The sequence below is a fragment of the Cyprinus carpio genome, chromosome A20 (assembly GCF_018340385.1).
Source record: "Cyprinus carpio isolate SPL01 chromosome A20, ASM1834038v1, whole genome shotgun sequence".
NCBI lineage: Eukaryota > Metazoa > Chordata > Actinopteri > Cypriniformes > Cyprinidae > Cyprinus > Cyprinus carpio.
In genome coordinates, this window is record NC_056591.1 from 18,360,512 (window position 1) to 18,375,912 (window position 15,401).

General features: G+C 35.3%; 1 protein-coding gene across 1 annotated transcript in view; it reads right to left on the bottom strand.

The window, feature by feature from the left end:
• Positions 1-14,959, bottom strand: part of LOC109047598 (hemicentin-1-like) — an 89,379-nt gene extending 74,420 nt beyond the window's left edge. Inside the window, exons 1-2 of the mRNA XM_042777949.1 lie at positions 14,323-14,959; positions 120-190 (exon numbers count right to left, since the gene is read on the bottom strand). Of these exons, the coding sequence (XP_042633883.1) occupies positions 120-190; positions 14,323-14,572 (321 nt within the window). The 5' untranslated portion in view covers positions 14,573-14,959. The remainder of the gene's footprint in view (positions 1-119; positions 191-14,322) is intronic.
• Positions 14,960-15,401: the final 442 nt, after the last annotated feature.

A 15,401-nucleotide genomic window follows, 5' to 3' on the forward strand; every position in this document is an offset into this window, starting at 1 on the left:
GCAGAGAGACTATTGTCTGTCTGTTAAGACTCTGAGCTCATTTTTGTACTGAATATGGATTCAAACAGACCTGTGGTCAAATATGTCAACAAACCCAAACATAATGCACATGAACTCACCTGGACGTAAAGCTCCCGCAGCTCATCCTGGAACTTCTTTGGATCTGTTGTTATTGTAATGGGTCCAATCTCTGCAGAAAAAAACAAATGCCATTAGAGACAAAAATAAGCTGTTGAAATACGGTCAAATGACCTCGTAGATCGAAAGATTAAAACGGTTTCTGTTTTGTCCACTCAGATGCCAAATATTTATGCTGGCAGCCAGTGGCGGATGTCTAGGATCAAGGGTCACAGATGAACTAGGGAGATTCCTGTTTAGTGCCAGGAGGTTTTCTGAGCCCTAGAAAGTTTACAAATAGCAAAAAGACTGAGAACACTTTGAAATTTTCATTGTATTACATTCAAGTTTGTGTATACTGTGCCTATATTATGAGCTACAGAGACAGAATAAGGCACATACAGACTATTTTTTTTAAATCAGACAAGGCAATATAAGGAGTTAAATTTGAATTGGTTTAATTGAGCAGCCCAAGTATTGAATTAATTAGCATAGAATGCTGTGGTAGGTAAACCTGCTGGGTTTAACTGGAAGTGGCTCTGTTCTAAAAAAAACAACCTGTTTTCATTATGTTCCCATCAGCTGGTCTCCTTCATAATAGGAAAGACCTTATTACTCAGGTATGCTCTTCTGTCAGTGATGAGAGAGTCTGGTGTGAGGTCATTGTGTTGTCGTTGCCTGTGTCAGTGTGCACGGCCAATGGCATCATGTACAAGATAACTATAGTTAGCCATGCTATAGTTATCTTCTATGCTTCCTTGGAAAAAAAGAATATGCATAACAGTTTTACAACTCATCAAACCTTTCACAAAGAAAGAAAGCTGGAAAGCAGAGACAGCATGGCTTCAGAAATGGCACATGATGCCATTGGCCGTGCACACTGACACAGGCAACGCACAGATTGTACCAAACGTTACAAATCCCACACTCCATTCATACACAATGCAATCAGACAAAGATTTAACAAAAACAAAAAAGTCACATTATCTAGATTATTTGTTAATAGCAGGGAGATCTTCAAACAACAAGCCTATAAAAGGAAAGCTTATTCCAAACCACTAAGCAAATACATCCTCTTTGAACCAATTCAAAAGCATTTTATGTTGAAGAAGTCAGGAAGAGCAGTAGCATCCAAAACATACAGATTTCTTGACAACAAAAATTATAGGGGCTGTGCAAGAGAGACTTTAAGATCGTTTTGATGCATTCCCTATATCTAAAGTGTCGTTACAGTGTATTTTGTTTTTGCATATATTATCATCTTCAGAAAATAAAAATGTATAACTGATTTTCTATGATTTGCTTTCAGTTTATGTGAACAAAGAAAAACTTTATGGTCTAACATAACTTCTTGAAAACACTGTATTAACAAATGCTCACAGAACTCAAAAATCTCCCTCAAGAGACATAGTTTCAGAGCGCTGATATTTTGACACTATAGGAAACCCTTGAAGTGCGGAAAAAGAACATTTAGCTGATCAAAGCTGTGTTAAACAGGATAGTAATTTTGACTGCTTTGAATGCTGAACTGTCTTTCAAGCGAATACTTTCATGAATGGAAAAGTTTACAAAGTGCTAAGACATTTCTCTTGATTAAGGGGTTCTATCTTAGAAGCCTGGAAACTGGTCTTTTTTACCTGTCCTTTGACCTAAAAGTGGCATCACAGTTAAGGGAAGCTGGGGCAAAGAGCACATGGAAACATTAAAAAAAGGAGGGAAATGGTGAAGTGCTGTGAGGGCTCTTAAATGCCAGTTGCATTAGAACAACTAAAGGAGAAAAAAATGACCATCAATTTTGAAGACATTTAGGAGAAAGAAAGACAAGTGATGAATTTATGATTTTGGTGCATAAAATTAGAAAACCTTATAGTTTTCTAATGAAGATAAAAATATGCTTGTAGTTAGCACAGAATAATGACGACAGATCTTTTAAAACACTAGGTATTTTAAACCATTCAAGGGGACATACAATTTGGATTCACATTTTCCATGAGCAGTTTAGGAAAAATCTCACTGTACTATTAAAACATTGTAAGCTCCAGAAATTTCAATTTTAGAATTTCCTTCTCAATGTAAAGTCTCAAGAATAGAGGTTATTAAACTAACGCTCCTAGAAATGCTATTTCTATGCTCCCTACCTCCCCTTCCAAATCACTTCAGCTTGTCCATCTAAATGAAGAATTAAGGAACGATCTTAAAAAGAGATGGATGGGGCCTGGGAAACCACTGTGGAAGTTAAGTTACTAACCCTCCGCCACATCTATCCTGCCAAAAACCAAAGAGTTTATATAGATGTGGAAGTAATCATATTAACATCCCTGAACATTTGTTTTCATCACTTTTATTCCAGCAATCAGGAGGTTCTGAATTGAACTCACTATGTACTATGCAAATGAATGATTAAGAGCATCAGATGCTGTTTATGCTCCAGGGATAAACATGGTGTATTTATTACATAGCGCTGACCACAATGACAATACTATTATGCCACTGTAGATAGTAGACATTACTGTTTCATTGCTGTGGCACTTTTATGAGATCATATCATCCTCATTTTTTCAATATGTTTTAGGGTGCTTTAACACTAGCACTTTTGGTGCACAGCCGGGTTTGAATGACATCAGAGTTCAGTACATTTGGACGATGTGAACACTGACTTCCGAACTCGAGTGCGCACCTGTGAACTCCGGTACAGTTTGCCGCTGATTTGAATGCAATCGTACCAAATCATGGAACTGAACTGCTATTAATGATGTATTATTTGAAAAAAAAAGTGTGTTTGTGTGTGTGATTCCCTCACTTTCCTGACGAGCGTGACTGACACGCTGCAAAGAGAAAGCTGTATATCTCATTTCTGTTTGCCTTCAGCCTTCTTTAGAGCATCTGCAGGACATTCGTAAGACAGACGTAAGTGCTGTTATGTACTGAAACTTTGGAAACAAAGTCAACGGTTCAAAAACATAAATAGAAAAGTGAAGAGAGCAATGCTATGCATTTTGCTGCCTTATCCTGTGTTGTCGTAAGCATTGAGGTAAACAGCTGCTGGCTTGATGGCACAAACGAACCGCGGTTCAGACACAAATAAAAAATGAATGCATTTCAGAAGGGTCAGGAGGCAGGGGAAGCAATTTATCTCAGGTTCAGACCAGGCAATCAAACCAAGTGTGAAAGCACACTTAAATGTTCATATGGAAGTCTTTAAGTGGAAATTTCCAGCAAAAGCTACAACGGATTCTTCCTCCTTTTATGTATCCTTCCGCTAGTAGATCCAAGATGGACATTTGATGACCATGTTTATAAAATTGTAGGTATAGTAATCAAGTTTAAAAATGACCAAATATTACAATGAATACACCAAATTACTAACAGAATTAACATCATGAACTGTTAAACATGTGGAGGAAATAACAGTAATTCAAGTTATTAAAACATCCGCTGACAGCAAAAACGTATGTTTCACAGACTCCTCTAGGAAAAGAAATATTTCACTGATGCAGGATAATCATTTAAATTGCTTCAGCATCTTGCCAGGAAACTACCAAAACAGTAAGCCTTTGTAAGAAAAGAAGAAAAAAGATGACTGATGAAAAAGCACAATTCAATATGAGCCATGTCTGCCTCCACATCGACAGAACCAGTGTTCAGGGCAGAATCACAAATCTCCACACTCACTGTGCCATAAATGTGACAGAGAAACATGGAGTGAGATGAAAAGAAAAGCAGGATGTGTCCCAAACAAGTCGAGGAAAAACTTTCCATTTAATTTATCAAGCAACACTCCAACTTGTCACATTAATGTAGAATATAACTGATGTGTGATCATTGGTGCGCATACAGATTATTGTTTATTTACTTGTTTTATATCATTAACATACACTTTGTAAGGATTCTCTTCTGAGTAGGTATGTTAATGATATAAAACAAGTTTGCTGATGTCATCAGAAGGCAAGGGTTTAACTTGGCTAAGGGGTCTAAATCTAATCTGTTTCTAATTAAGGTCAGTAGCATGATTGGTTTGGCCTTGGGTATATTTCTTTTGCTAAGTGAAACTCAGAGTTTCCATTAGGAGCCCTCTGGAGAAGGGTCCTTGTTGGATGAAACCATTGTATGACTGGTGATGTGACAGCACCCCAATAAAACAATCTAAACGGGTCAAGGTGTTTCCCTCAGTATGTGACTTCAGCTGCCACCAGCACAACAAAAAAAACTTTAAATAATCGGAACTGAAGGGTGTACAAAAATTAAATGGTTTGCACTGAATAATAAATAACTCTTATGGAAGTTATTATTCCCCCAAAAAGACCTGTAATCAGTCATCATCCAACTATAACGGGGGTAGTGTTTCTTGAGCACAAAATCAGCTTATTAAAATGATTTCTGAAGGATCATGTGACACTGAAGTCTGGAGTAATGGCTGCTAAAAATTCAGCTTTACCATCACAGGAATAAATAACATTTAAAAAAAATAAATGTAAAAATTTATTTAAAATTTAATCAAATAAAAGTAGCCTTGGTGAGAATAAAAGGCTTTTTACAAAAACTTGTATGACTGTCTAAAAGCATCTTATTTGACTTTACTGAAGATTTGATTTAACATCCCATATTTAGAAAAGATAAGAAAATTTTTTCAGACAATTTTGTCATCATATGCAAAAAATGGGATAAATATAAACATTTGGATCTTGAACTTGTTCAAAACAGTTAAAATGAAATTTCTTACTTGATGCTCTCTTGAGTAATACCTTACAAACTATAAGTCAACTCATCTCAGCTACTGAATATATGAATATTCAAAGAGAATTCTGTATGACATGAGTCTGAACCAGTAAAATATGATTTTCAAACCCATGCTGATGAAAACTAAACTATCATGCTGACTGACATTTGCTAAGCACGTGCATAAGACACGCCTCTCTAAGAGCATGCAATCTCCCCATAAAGTACATTACTGGGAAATATGTCTTGGCGAGATTCACACAAACATAATCTGTTATGTCTTACATGAACGTTGAGTTAATGGTTGGGAAAAAATCTGATGTGTAACATTATATTAGCTCCATGTATTACAGTAGGTCACAATATTGATCTCTCTCAATGTTAATTAAACATTGGTAGAAGTCGGAATCATTTGCTACTCTTGATTAAACTACAGTTTACTTGCATCTTTGTATCTTTTTTTAATAGCAAATATAAAATAAAAAAAACTGCTATACTGTGATTAATAATATAGTAATTATTATTTTCTGAAAATTGATTTTGCTGACTCTATCGCTTTCAAACGGCTGTAACTAAGTCATTTTTTGTCCGATTCCAACAAGTTATATATCATTTTAATGTAGAATGTGAAAATTAATTTTTGAACATTTGCTCATTCTGAGACATTTTGCCAGCACGGGTCACATTTGTTTTCAAGCCATGCCAAGTCACTGGTTGCAAGTCCATAACTTTCTCATGACATTTTTCTCATTGAGCCAAACTGTATGATTCAAAATGCTGCAGGTTTACAAATGTGACCAAAGTAACAATCTGTATATCTATCTGTATAATATAGCTACACAAGGTTTTGTTAAAAATATGAGAGCTTTGAACAGCTTCAGTGTCTTGGTTGCATTAGACTGAATAGGATGAATATAACAAAGAAAGGAGTCCCATTTAGCAACATATACCATCGGTTTTACAGCAAAGAGTTTATCAAGTTTTGGTACAGTATGAGCTTTGAGGATTTGTTTATGGTAACTCAAGCAAAGCCATTTAGTGGAAACCAACTGTATATTGGGGCAAAGCATCAGTCATTAGTCACATGTGTCCAATAGTCAAACAATCCAATCCTGAACCACTTTATAAGATGTAAAGTACACAAACTCAATCAGTACACAACAAATGTTGGTCTGATTTAGAGTAGATTTGTTTATTTGTGTCAGATATCCTATAGACAAAGACCCAACACCATTGACTGAATCATCGACCACACATGTTCCACTCACTCAAAACCACAAACCCAGGCAGAGAGTCTAACCATCTAGCCAGTCTAACCATCCATTTCCTCACACTTCTTTCATGCTCACACCAAAAAACTTTTAGCAGGCTGGCCTCTAAAGAAAAGCTTGAACCGAAGGTCAGAAGGTCTCCATCGTTTGCTCTGTAAAGCCAAAAATCAGACCAGAGATCAAACCACAGACACAGCAGATGCTGGCACACCAGCTGGGGGCTGACTGACGTTTTTTCAGCCGCTCAGGAAATGTTTCAGCAGTAAGACAGTGACTCCCCGGGAGACAAAAATAAAAAAATAAAAATGGGGATAAAGAGAGGGATGTAGAAAGACAGGAATAGACAAACCCAGAAAGGAATGCAAATCAGGGGTCAAGAGCAGGGGAGAGATGAAAAAGGCATGAAAGCTAATCAAATCTGTGAAAAGGTGAAAATCATTTAGAAGAAATCTCTTGCTCCTCCTAATATTTCTAAACGCTTTTCTATGAAAAAAGAGACATTTGAATGAATGTAAAAACAACTATTCAATTAAAATATTTTAACCCTTAATTGCATAATTCTATCATATACTGTATGTATGTATGTATATATATATATATATATATATATATATATATATATATATATATATATATATATATATATATATATATATATACAGGACTTGGTTTATTTCATTAGGTTATGTGATGCATACATCAAAGCAACAGATACTCGCATATTACGTGGTCAACTTTTATAGGTTTTTGATGTCCAGTGATGATGCTGATATTGATATCTTTGAGAGTGGAGTGGCTGACATAAAGCTAATACATATGATGTTACATTATTTCATTTAAGGATAGTAAATGAGACAAGCATAACTGCTGCAAAATTTATTTTACATATTTACTACAATAATCAAAAAAAAAATATTGATTACATTTTCTAAAATAAAGAAATGAATAAAATTAAAGCAAATACTGTAACCCACCACACACTCAATAATTCTGGTACAGTAAGTCTGTGCAAACTGGGAATCATATTTTCTCAAATAAAGACCAGGCAATGATGATTTTGCATATGTACTGTACAAGGACTAAAGCATAGTGGCAAACTGGATATAGCATAGCACAACATAATTTAAAGTTTAAAAATGTTTTAGCCAATGCAATATAGGCCTTGGCAATATGTAGGTCAACCACAATAACAGATCCTAATCCTATCCAGATCAGGACATGAAATCACCAATGTCCTCAAGTATGCTAAAAGTAACTCAAATGTCATTTCGAAAATTAATCATTTCGGAACAGCACTTAAACGAGCTGATAAATATAGATAAATATAAACTCACATCATCCAAAACCACGTCACTTAAACAGGATTGGCACAAACAGGCTTCATTTATGCAGACCAAATGTGTTTGTCCAATCAGAGCCAAAAACTGAAGAAAGTTCTGAATGAAAAACATAATTGTTCACATATGATCAAAACAGCCTGTCCTATCATCTAAATAATGTAGCAGAGTCAAATTTTTATAATAAACAGTGCTGAGTAATTACCTCCTTAGAGTATAGTGTATTTTGAGAAATGCTTTAACATCTGACTGCTTTTGACAGAGAAATACACTAATCCCTGCATGTGCAAATTTGTTTGTACATAATTTTTATATGATGTCCCAGAACTGTCAGAAAATTCCCTTAAAACATCTGTCCTCTACTGGTGGGTCCCAGGTAAAAGCAATTAGATGTTTCATGTTGATGTAATGTTAATATTGCCTTGATACTTCTTTCCAGATCTCAGGATTCAATTAAACTTTACTGTGTGTACAGCAGATCTTCCAGTTTGGACCTTCAAGACAGGGGTAGGTGATCCACCCAAAATATCATATCATGATCTTATATCCCCCCCAAAAAAAAAAAAAAAAAAAAAAAAAAAAACATGATCCACGATCTGAATACCAATCTTCCCAATTTTGAGATACACTATCGAGAACATCCAGACTGGAACAAGCCTATGATGACTTACCTTTTTGTACATTTTTAAAAAAACACAGTATTACATTAAACAATCAGTTGTCAAAATGGTCTTAAAACCTGAGTCAAACATTAAAACCCTGCATCACTGTATAAATTAAATATACATTGATTCTTATAAAGTGATTCAGTCAAAGAGCAGTGAGTGATTTTCTTTGTCTTTTGTTGTTTGATCAACATTAATGACAGCAGTAGGTTTATTAGGCTCTTTAAGAAAGATGCACGGCTACTGACATGCATCCAATTTCTTTCCCAATTGTTTATGTTCATTTAAAACTAGAAAGTTAGTATGTCCCTGTCCTTTTATGTCCCTGTAAAGACAGTACACAATGTTTTTGCTCAAAACTCATTATGAGACATAACGCAGAAGTTTACAATCACCGTAATGTGGGGATTATGATCACGCAATATTGCTGATGGATCAGAAAAAAATAGTCTTTCTGCGAGTCATTAAGAAATTATGGTTCTATTCTATTTAAAGAAATTTGAGGTAAACATGTGAATAAATGATGTATGCACATTTGGAGTAAAAGTTTGTATGTTGTGTATATAAAAATATATGGAAGCAAACATGATTGAATATGTACAGGTTTCTGTCATTCTATTCAAAATATCATTAACTCACGATTTTGCATACGTGACAGAAATAAGAACTATTAGTGTCATTGTTACCAAGTATTATAATAAATAGTGGTCAAATATGAAGCTAACCTCAAGGTCAAATCAGAATATTTATTGTAAAAATGTTTCTGTAACAGCTGCCCAAAATAATCTATATATTAACAGCACCACTGTGATCGGTGATATATTTTCAAGGGGGGGAATTTTTATTTTATTTTTTTTTAAAAACATCCCCCCCGATTTGCTCAAAAATCGCACCCTGTTTAAGACATAACTGACTGTCTTTCTGTAAATATTTGCCAAGACAGACATTTTTTGACATATTTTTTGTGTATATTTGACCGCTTATGCGCGCACCTGAAACCCCAAGTATACTTTGTTCGTACGTGTTTATCTCCGTGTCAGAACGTGCACACAGAACGCGCCTGAGGAACAGGCTCTTTCGCAGTTAATGCCCTTTTAATAAGTCTTTTTAATATAAAGCATGTCCTGCAGTAAACTGCCTTTTCCGACAGTCACATTACACAACTTGACTGATTTGGACGTAGGGGTGGGCGATATGACGATTTTATATCATGATCACTCTTGAAGACATTTAAGATTTACTTTTAAAATGAATCGTAGAATTTGTGATCTTATATGTCCTCATAATAATGTTAAAACTACAGCAATGACTGCCTATTAGATGATATTGCCGACTGTTATAATTGCCTATAACTGCCTATTAGCTGGCCAAATTATATCACGCGTATCTGTTATTTCTTTCATGCACTGTGACACATTTAAAAAACAACTCAACGTGAGCTAGCAGTAGTAGTGCAATGAATAACATTTTAGTTTCAGTTTGCTTTTTAGTAAAATGGTCGTGTGCCTAAAGTGATGTGTTTTCTGTCTGTCCTTAAAAGCTTAAAGGTGATGATTCATGAGCAATGTTGCTGCGAAACGTTGCCATTAATGGGCAACAAGGTTAGACACAGGACCCACGACAGATCTAAAATATCCAGATAGAAATCTGTTGCCTAATCTCAATGGGAAAGTGCCCAAGCAACATTGCTCAAAAAAGTTGCCCCATGTATCATCTCGAAGATCCATTTTTAAATTTACAAAACAATTGGTAAAGATCTAATTCTGCAGCACAACAGACCCCTTCTCATATTTAGATAATTTTTTATGTATTTGAGCATCTCAAATTAAAATGAAAAACATACCTGGAAAGTATGATGCCCTAAAAAGCCAAAACTCAGTAACCCCAACAACATTAGAACTGAGAAAAATGGCTATTTTGCCATAATTAAGCAAGCCTTATATATAAGAGACCAAAGTTCAGCCATAATTTCATTTTGTATATTATGTGCTTTTATATATTGAGTTTTGCCTTAGTCATATTTAAAGAATACAAAAGAATGTTTGAAATCAAAGTATTTTAATAAAAAAGCATAAGCAATTATTTGGCCTGCAACTGACTTGTAGCAGCTACTAATGCAATTACGCTCTAATGGTATCCATGTTTCTCTTTCAAACATCTGAAAATCATATACAGACCAAAAAAGTTCTATTGTCCTTTCATCTTTCATTCTGAACTCATCTCAAGTTCAACTTCCCAGCAGACTTCGACCTTTGGCCTGCACCAGTCACAAAAGGTCACAGAATCTCTCTGTGTCCAATCAAAACAAGTCCTACAGCTCAGAAACTGCAAGTGGCCAAATATGTGATAATAATCTAGCTAGAATCCCAAGAACTGCAGCAAATTGTTCATAATACTTGTAGTTTACTGCCATTCAAATATTTAAAAGCCTGCATTTATTTGATAAAATAAAGAAAAAAATTAATGATAAAAAATGAATTACTGTATGGCAAAACTGAATTGTCAGCAGCCATTACTCCAGTCTTCAGTGTCACATTCAGAAATCATTCTATTAAGCTGATTTGGTGCTCAAGAAACATCTCCTATTATTATCTGTTGAAAACAGTTGTGTTGCTTAAAATTTTTTTGTGGAAACTATGATACATTTTTTGATTTATAAAATTTCAAAAGAATAGCATTTATTTTTATTTTTTAATGTAATTGTTTTTCTTTGCTGTCACTTTTGATAAATTTAATGCATCCTTGCCAATAAATTAATAAAATTTTTCATGTAAAAAAACAAACAAAAAACTGTTGATATATGTCTTAAGTCCCCATATAAATATAAGGTTATTTGAATCGTTTTAAGTGCTTACAGTAACTACTGGGTACAGTAGCACTTTTTGGAAAATGGCTCTTTGTGTAACACCTTAGGCATTGGATTTAACGCATGCACTGTCCTCAAATTAAAGAGTGTCATGTTATTCTCTCCTCATCATTAAAGAGATGAAACAGAAGAATTACACCATACTCCACCGTACTCTGAAACCCACCCCACCCACAGTCACAAATTCCTACCTAATGGCATCATTACGGGCCATGTTCACTCCAATCCTCTTGTAATCTATGGGTATTCAGAGATGAATTTATCTTCTGGGGACAAGCACCAAAAGGGTCAAAGAGCTGTTTAGTTAAGGAATGAGCTATGAAAATGTTAAAAGCCCTGAACGCATCAACGTTCCTCGTATGCCATTTTGAAAGCTTTGGTAAAAGGTCTAACTATAGGGAGCAGATGCGATCAATCAGAGTGAAGAAAGATAAAATACTCCTTAAAAATGTTAAGGTGATTATAGCTCCAAAGCCATTAACAAGCTGTAAGCATGTCAATTTTCATTCACAAAGCAGGCTGTCAAACTTTCTGCTAGGTTCAGCTATTTGAAACTATGACGGGATGTAGAAAGAGTGAGCAAAATCTCATACAAAAATAAGGGAACTTTTTTTCATTGACTACATAGAGACAAAGGGAAATATTAGCTTTGGAAGAGAAAGCTGACTGATATTCATATCCATCCAGCTGCTATCATCAGGATTTTTAGGAACCTGGAAAATTTAGCCAGAGTAGTAATGGTCCCTTAAGAATACCAATTCTGCTTATTCTCTGTCTGAAGTTTATATAATTTGTCACAGCCTTTCCTGACAGTTTTAGGATGACAAGAATGAACTGAATAAATATTGCTGATCTTCTCTGTGATTCTCCAGCTCCTTAAAGCCTGTCCAGAAGCCAATATTTAGACAGATTCAAAGCATGCATATATATATATATATATATATATATATGATATAAATAGTACTAATAAAGAGCAAAAACCTTGAAAGGTGTGGAGTAAGTGTGTGAGAAGTATGGTTTACTAACTGAGTCAGTGCTTAGTGCTTAGTCACTGCTTCTAGGCCCCAAATCACACGCATTTAAACACACACAAGTTCAGGAACTGGATTACAGGGGGTCATATTTACAGGCCTATGTGTGTGTATTTGAGTATGCATGCATGTTTGTGTGGGTACATCACTGGAGTCTTAGGAAAGCAGTAGCACAGGGAGCCTGTGGCCACACACTGCTCAATGGGCAAACTGCTCTTTAAAAGATCTCTGGACATCGGAAACTCATTGAAGTCTCCACTTACTATTAACCCTTATTCAGTGCCAAGGACTTTCTATTTCCCCTTCCAGGTCACAGTCGAAGAGTTACTGGAGAATTAAGCTTTTAATCTCTTTGCATGTGTTTATACCAATACTTGAGTACAGTCTGAATGAACCAAACCGAACCTCCTAAAAGAACTCTGCTAGCCATTTTTATCTGTTTTCTTGGGTTAGATGGGTAATCAAAAAAAAAAAAAAAAGTAGGAAAACTCAAAAGGCATTTTCCTTACTATTCTGAACCACTGCAAATAATTGATGGTTAGTTAGATATTAATTTGCTACTGAAATTCCTCAGGAATTGTGGTTGAATCTGAAGCCAAATATGTTAAATGATCTAAATGAAAAAAAAAAAAATTCTAAATGGTTTAAAATCTGGGTTGTTTTTTTATTGATGCGATGAAACACATGAACACTATCCAAAAAGGCACTTACAGATTGACAGTTTCTTGACAAACAAGCTGCTCATTTTATGTGTTATCTAAATAATGCATATTCCACTCCTTTGGCTGCATCTTCCATCTGCAAGGCTTCATAAAATGATCTACAATAATGCAAACAAATAGGCGACAGCCTGATTTCAGTACATGATTGCACACATCTGGAATACTGATTTACGGATTTTGTGAAGGAACAGGCAATCTTGCTCTCCCTCTCCCTCCCTAAGAGTCTTCTTTTGTGTTGAAAATCTTTCAGTTTAGTTACAGTGGACAGCGCATTCTGAAGCAATAACCAGATACAGCGTGCATCTTGAAAGAAATTCCTGAGCACCCCAAGGAGTGGATGGAAAATGTATTTGGCATGCTGCGTTTGGACACTTCAGGTTGGGAACGAAGAAGGGGGAGGCTTAACATCTCTTGAGACAATACTTTCTTTTGAGACTCTCTCTCTCCCTCTCTCATACACACTCTTGGAAGGCGTTTAAAGAGTCTAGATACATAGCTTTTCATCCTTTCTACCACTAGATGTTGTTTACCCTGCAATTTTATCATTTATATGCCATTATCTTGTTTCGGCTTTTTTAGATTAGAGAAGTGAACTTGCCTTTGTACTTGAACTAATTACAAAGCCAAAACTCCACCATGTTCGGAGTTTGAGTTATGCCCAAAAAAAGTGAGTTTGTCATCCATTATTCAGGGACTCATATCATTATTCAGGGATATATATCTGGTATACTTTAGACAAATCAAAATTTACTGTATGTGCATGCAACATATTGACTCTCAGCCCTTTAATATCTAATTATTAAAGGTATTTAGAGTACCCTAACTGTTGTGTACAGTCAGTAAAATACGTTCCTTGGAAAAAGGCTGCACTACCAGGCATTCAAATGCTTCCAAGCGTGTTCCGCCTGGATAGACGGAATGATAATGACAGTGGATTCAACACAGAACATCTGGGCACTACAAACAATGCACTGATACCTCCTGTAGGTGTGAGACACTTCAGCATGAAGCAGCTCTCAGCAAACTAACAGATTTGTCATGTTTCTGACATGCAACAAGTCCCTCTTTAAGAGGAGCTACATCTGTAAGCAAGATACATTTTCTCAAAAAGAAAAGTTGTATATAAATAATAAGAGAATATAGCTATAGTTCATTTTTCTGAAATCTGAAATTCAAAATGAATGTTTTCTTTTGCTTTGTTTTTTTCTTGTTTTAAGAATAAACCAAACTAAACTGCATCAGATTTATGCTTAAATCAAGAAAAAATATAAACAAGCACTCCGAAATATTTAGCCTATGCAATTTAATATCTTAATATATAATGCAATTTAGCTTATCAAGTAAATTGATCAGGTTTGGTGTTTAGGCTGAAAAACAAAGTATATGAGTTTTATTTAAAGGTTCTCTAATGGAATATATCCTTAACAAATAAAACATTTCCTATTTGCCCAAAGAATGCTATGAAGAAGGAGAAGAACTTTGTGTAAGAAAGAAAGAATCATGTTTTAATGCCAAACTTAATAAAACAGATTTGCGTAGGAACTAGACATAGTTCATTAAGAAGAATGACATTTTTTTTTGCGTTGTTTTTATGTACCTGGGTCATGAAAAGGCACCAAGGCGAAGTTGTATAGTGGTCTCTGAGGTCTGCTGAGGGATGTTTCCAAAATCTTCGATGCTCCTTCAATCACTTGCACTAAATCATCGTACATGGAGCCGGTGACATCAAACACAAACGCCAAGGTGGACGCTCCCTCAGGGATTACTTCATTTGTATCCTGGGTTGCTGACAAACCGTTAAGAACTAATATCAGTCCAAGAAAAAACGGCGAAGGTCTGAAGTCCATCTTGAGATTTCCAACTGCTCCTCGGCAAACAATAACCTCGACAAAAAAGTCAGCGACGAGGTGAGGGAAATTGACAAGACATTAGTTCGAAATGTCAACACGGGCACTATTGGATGGCGTTAGGGAGACAAAAATATAAAGAAAAGATTCAGAGTCAGATTTCTCCTGACCGTCGCTTGCGCGAGGATGCTCTGAGTTTGTTTTTGTGCGCACGCGTCTTGCTGACTCTCAGAAGTTTCTCAGCAAACTTTCGCCTTTACAAACTCTGACCCACTGTTGAGTTCTCTTCACCAGGCGCAAGACAGCAAACACCTCAAACTGACTCGCCGCATTAAGACGCTGCGTTCTGATTGGACCACAGCTCTTTCGGGGTCGAGAGGGGGTCCTGTGCATATTGACAGACCATGTATATTAATAGGCTTACATTTCATGGGGTCATCATATAAAAAACAAATCTCACATAGCATATATATATATATATATATATATATAAAATATATATATATATATATATAAGCATATATATATATATATATATCTATATATATATATATAAAACTATTACACATTAATAAACAAATAAACACTTATCATAAGCCAATAAAATACATTATAAAACGTTAAGAGCATCTTATATAAGCAAAGTTATCAGTAAAAACAAAGCATAAAATCTAGTTTCTCTGGACTTCACACACACACACACACACAAAAGCATAAATCACTTAAGTTTGCTTGTCAGCTTTTAGACTTTATGAGAAAAGGATCAGGGTCAGCAGATTTTTCTTTAATAGGCCTAATTCGTGAGTGATAAAAAAGTTCACACACACCA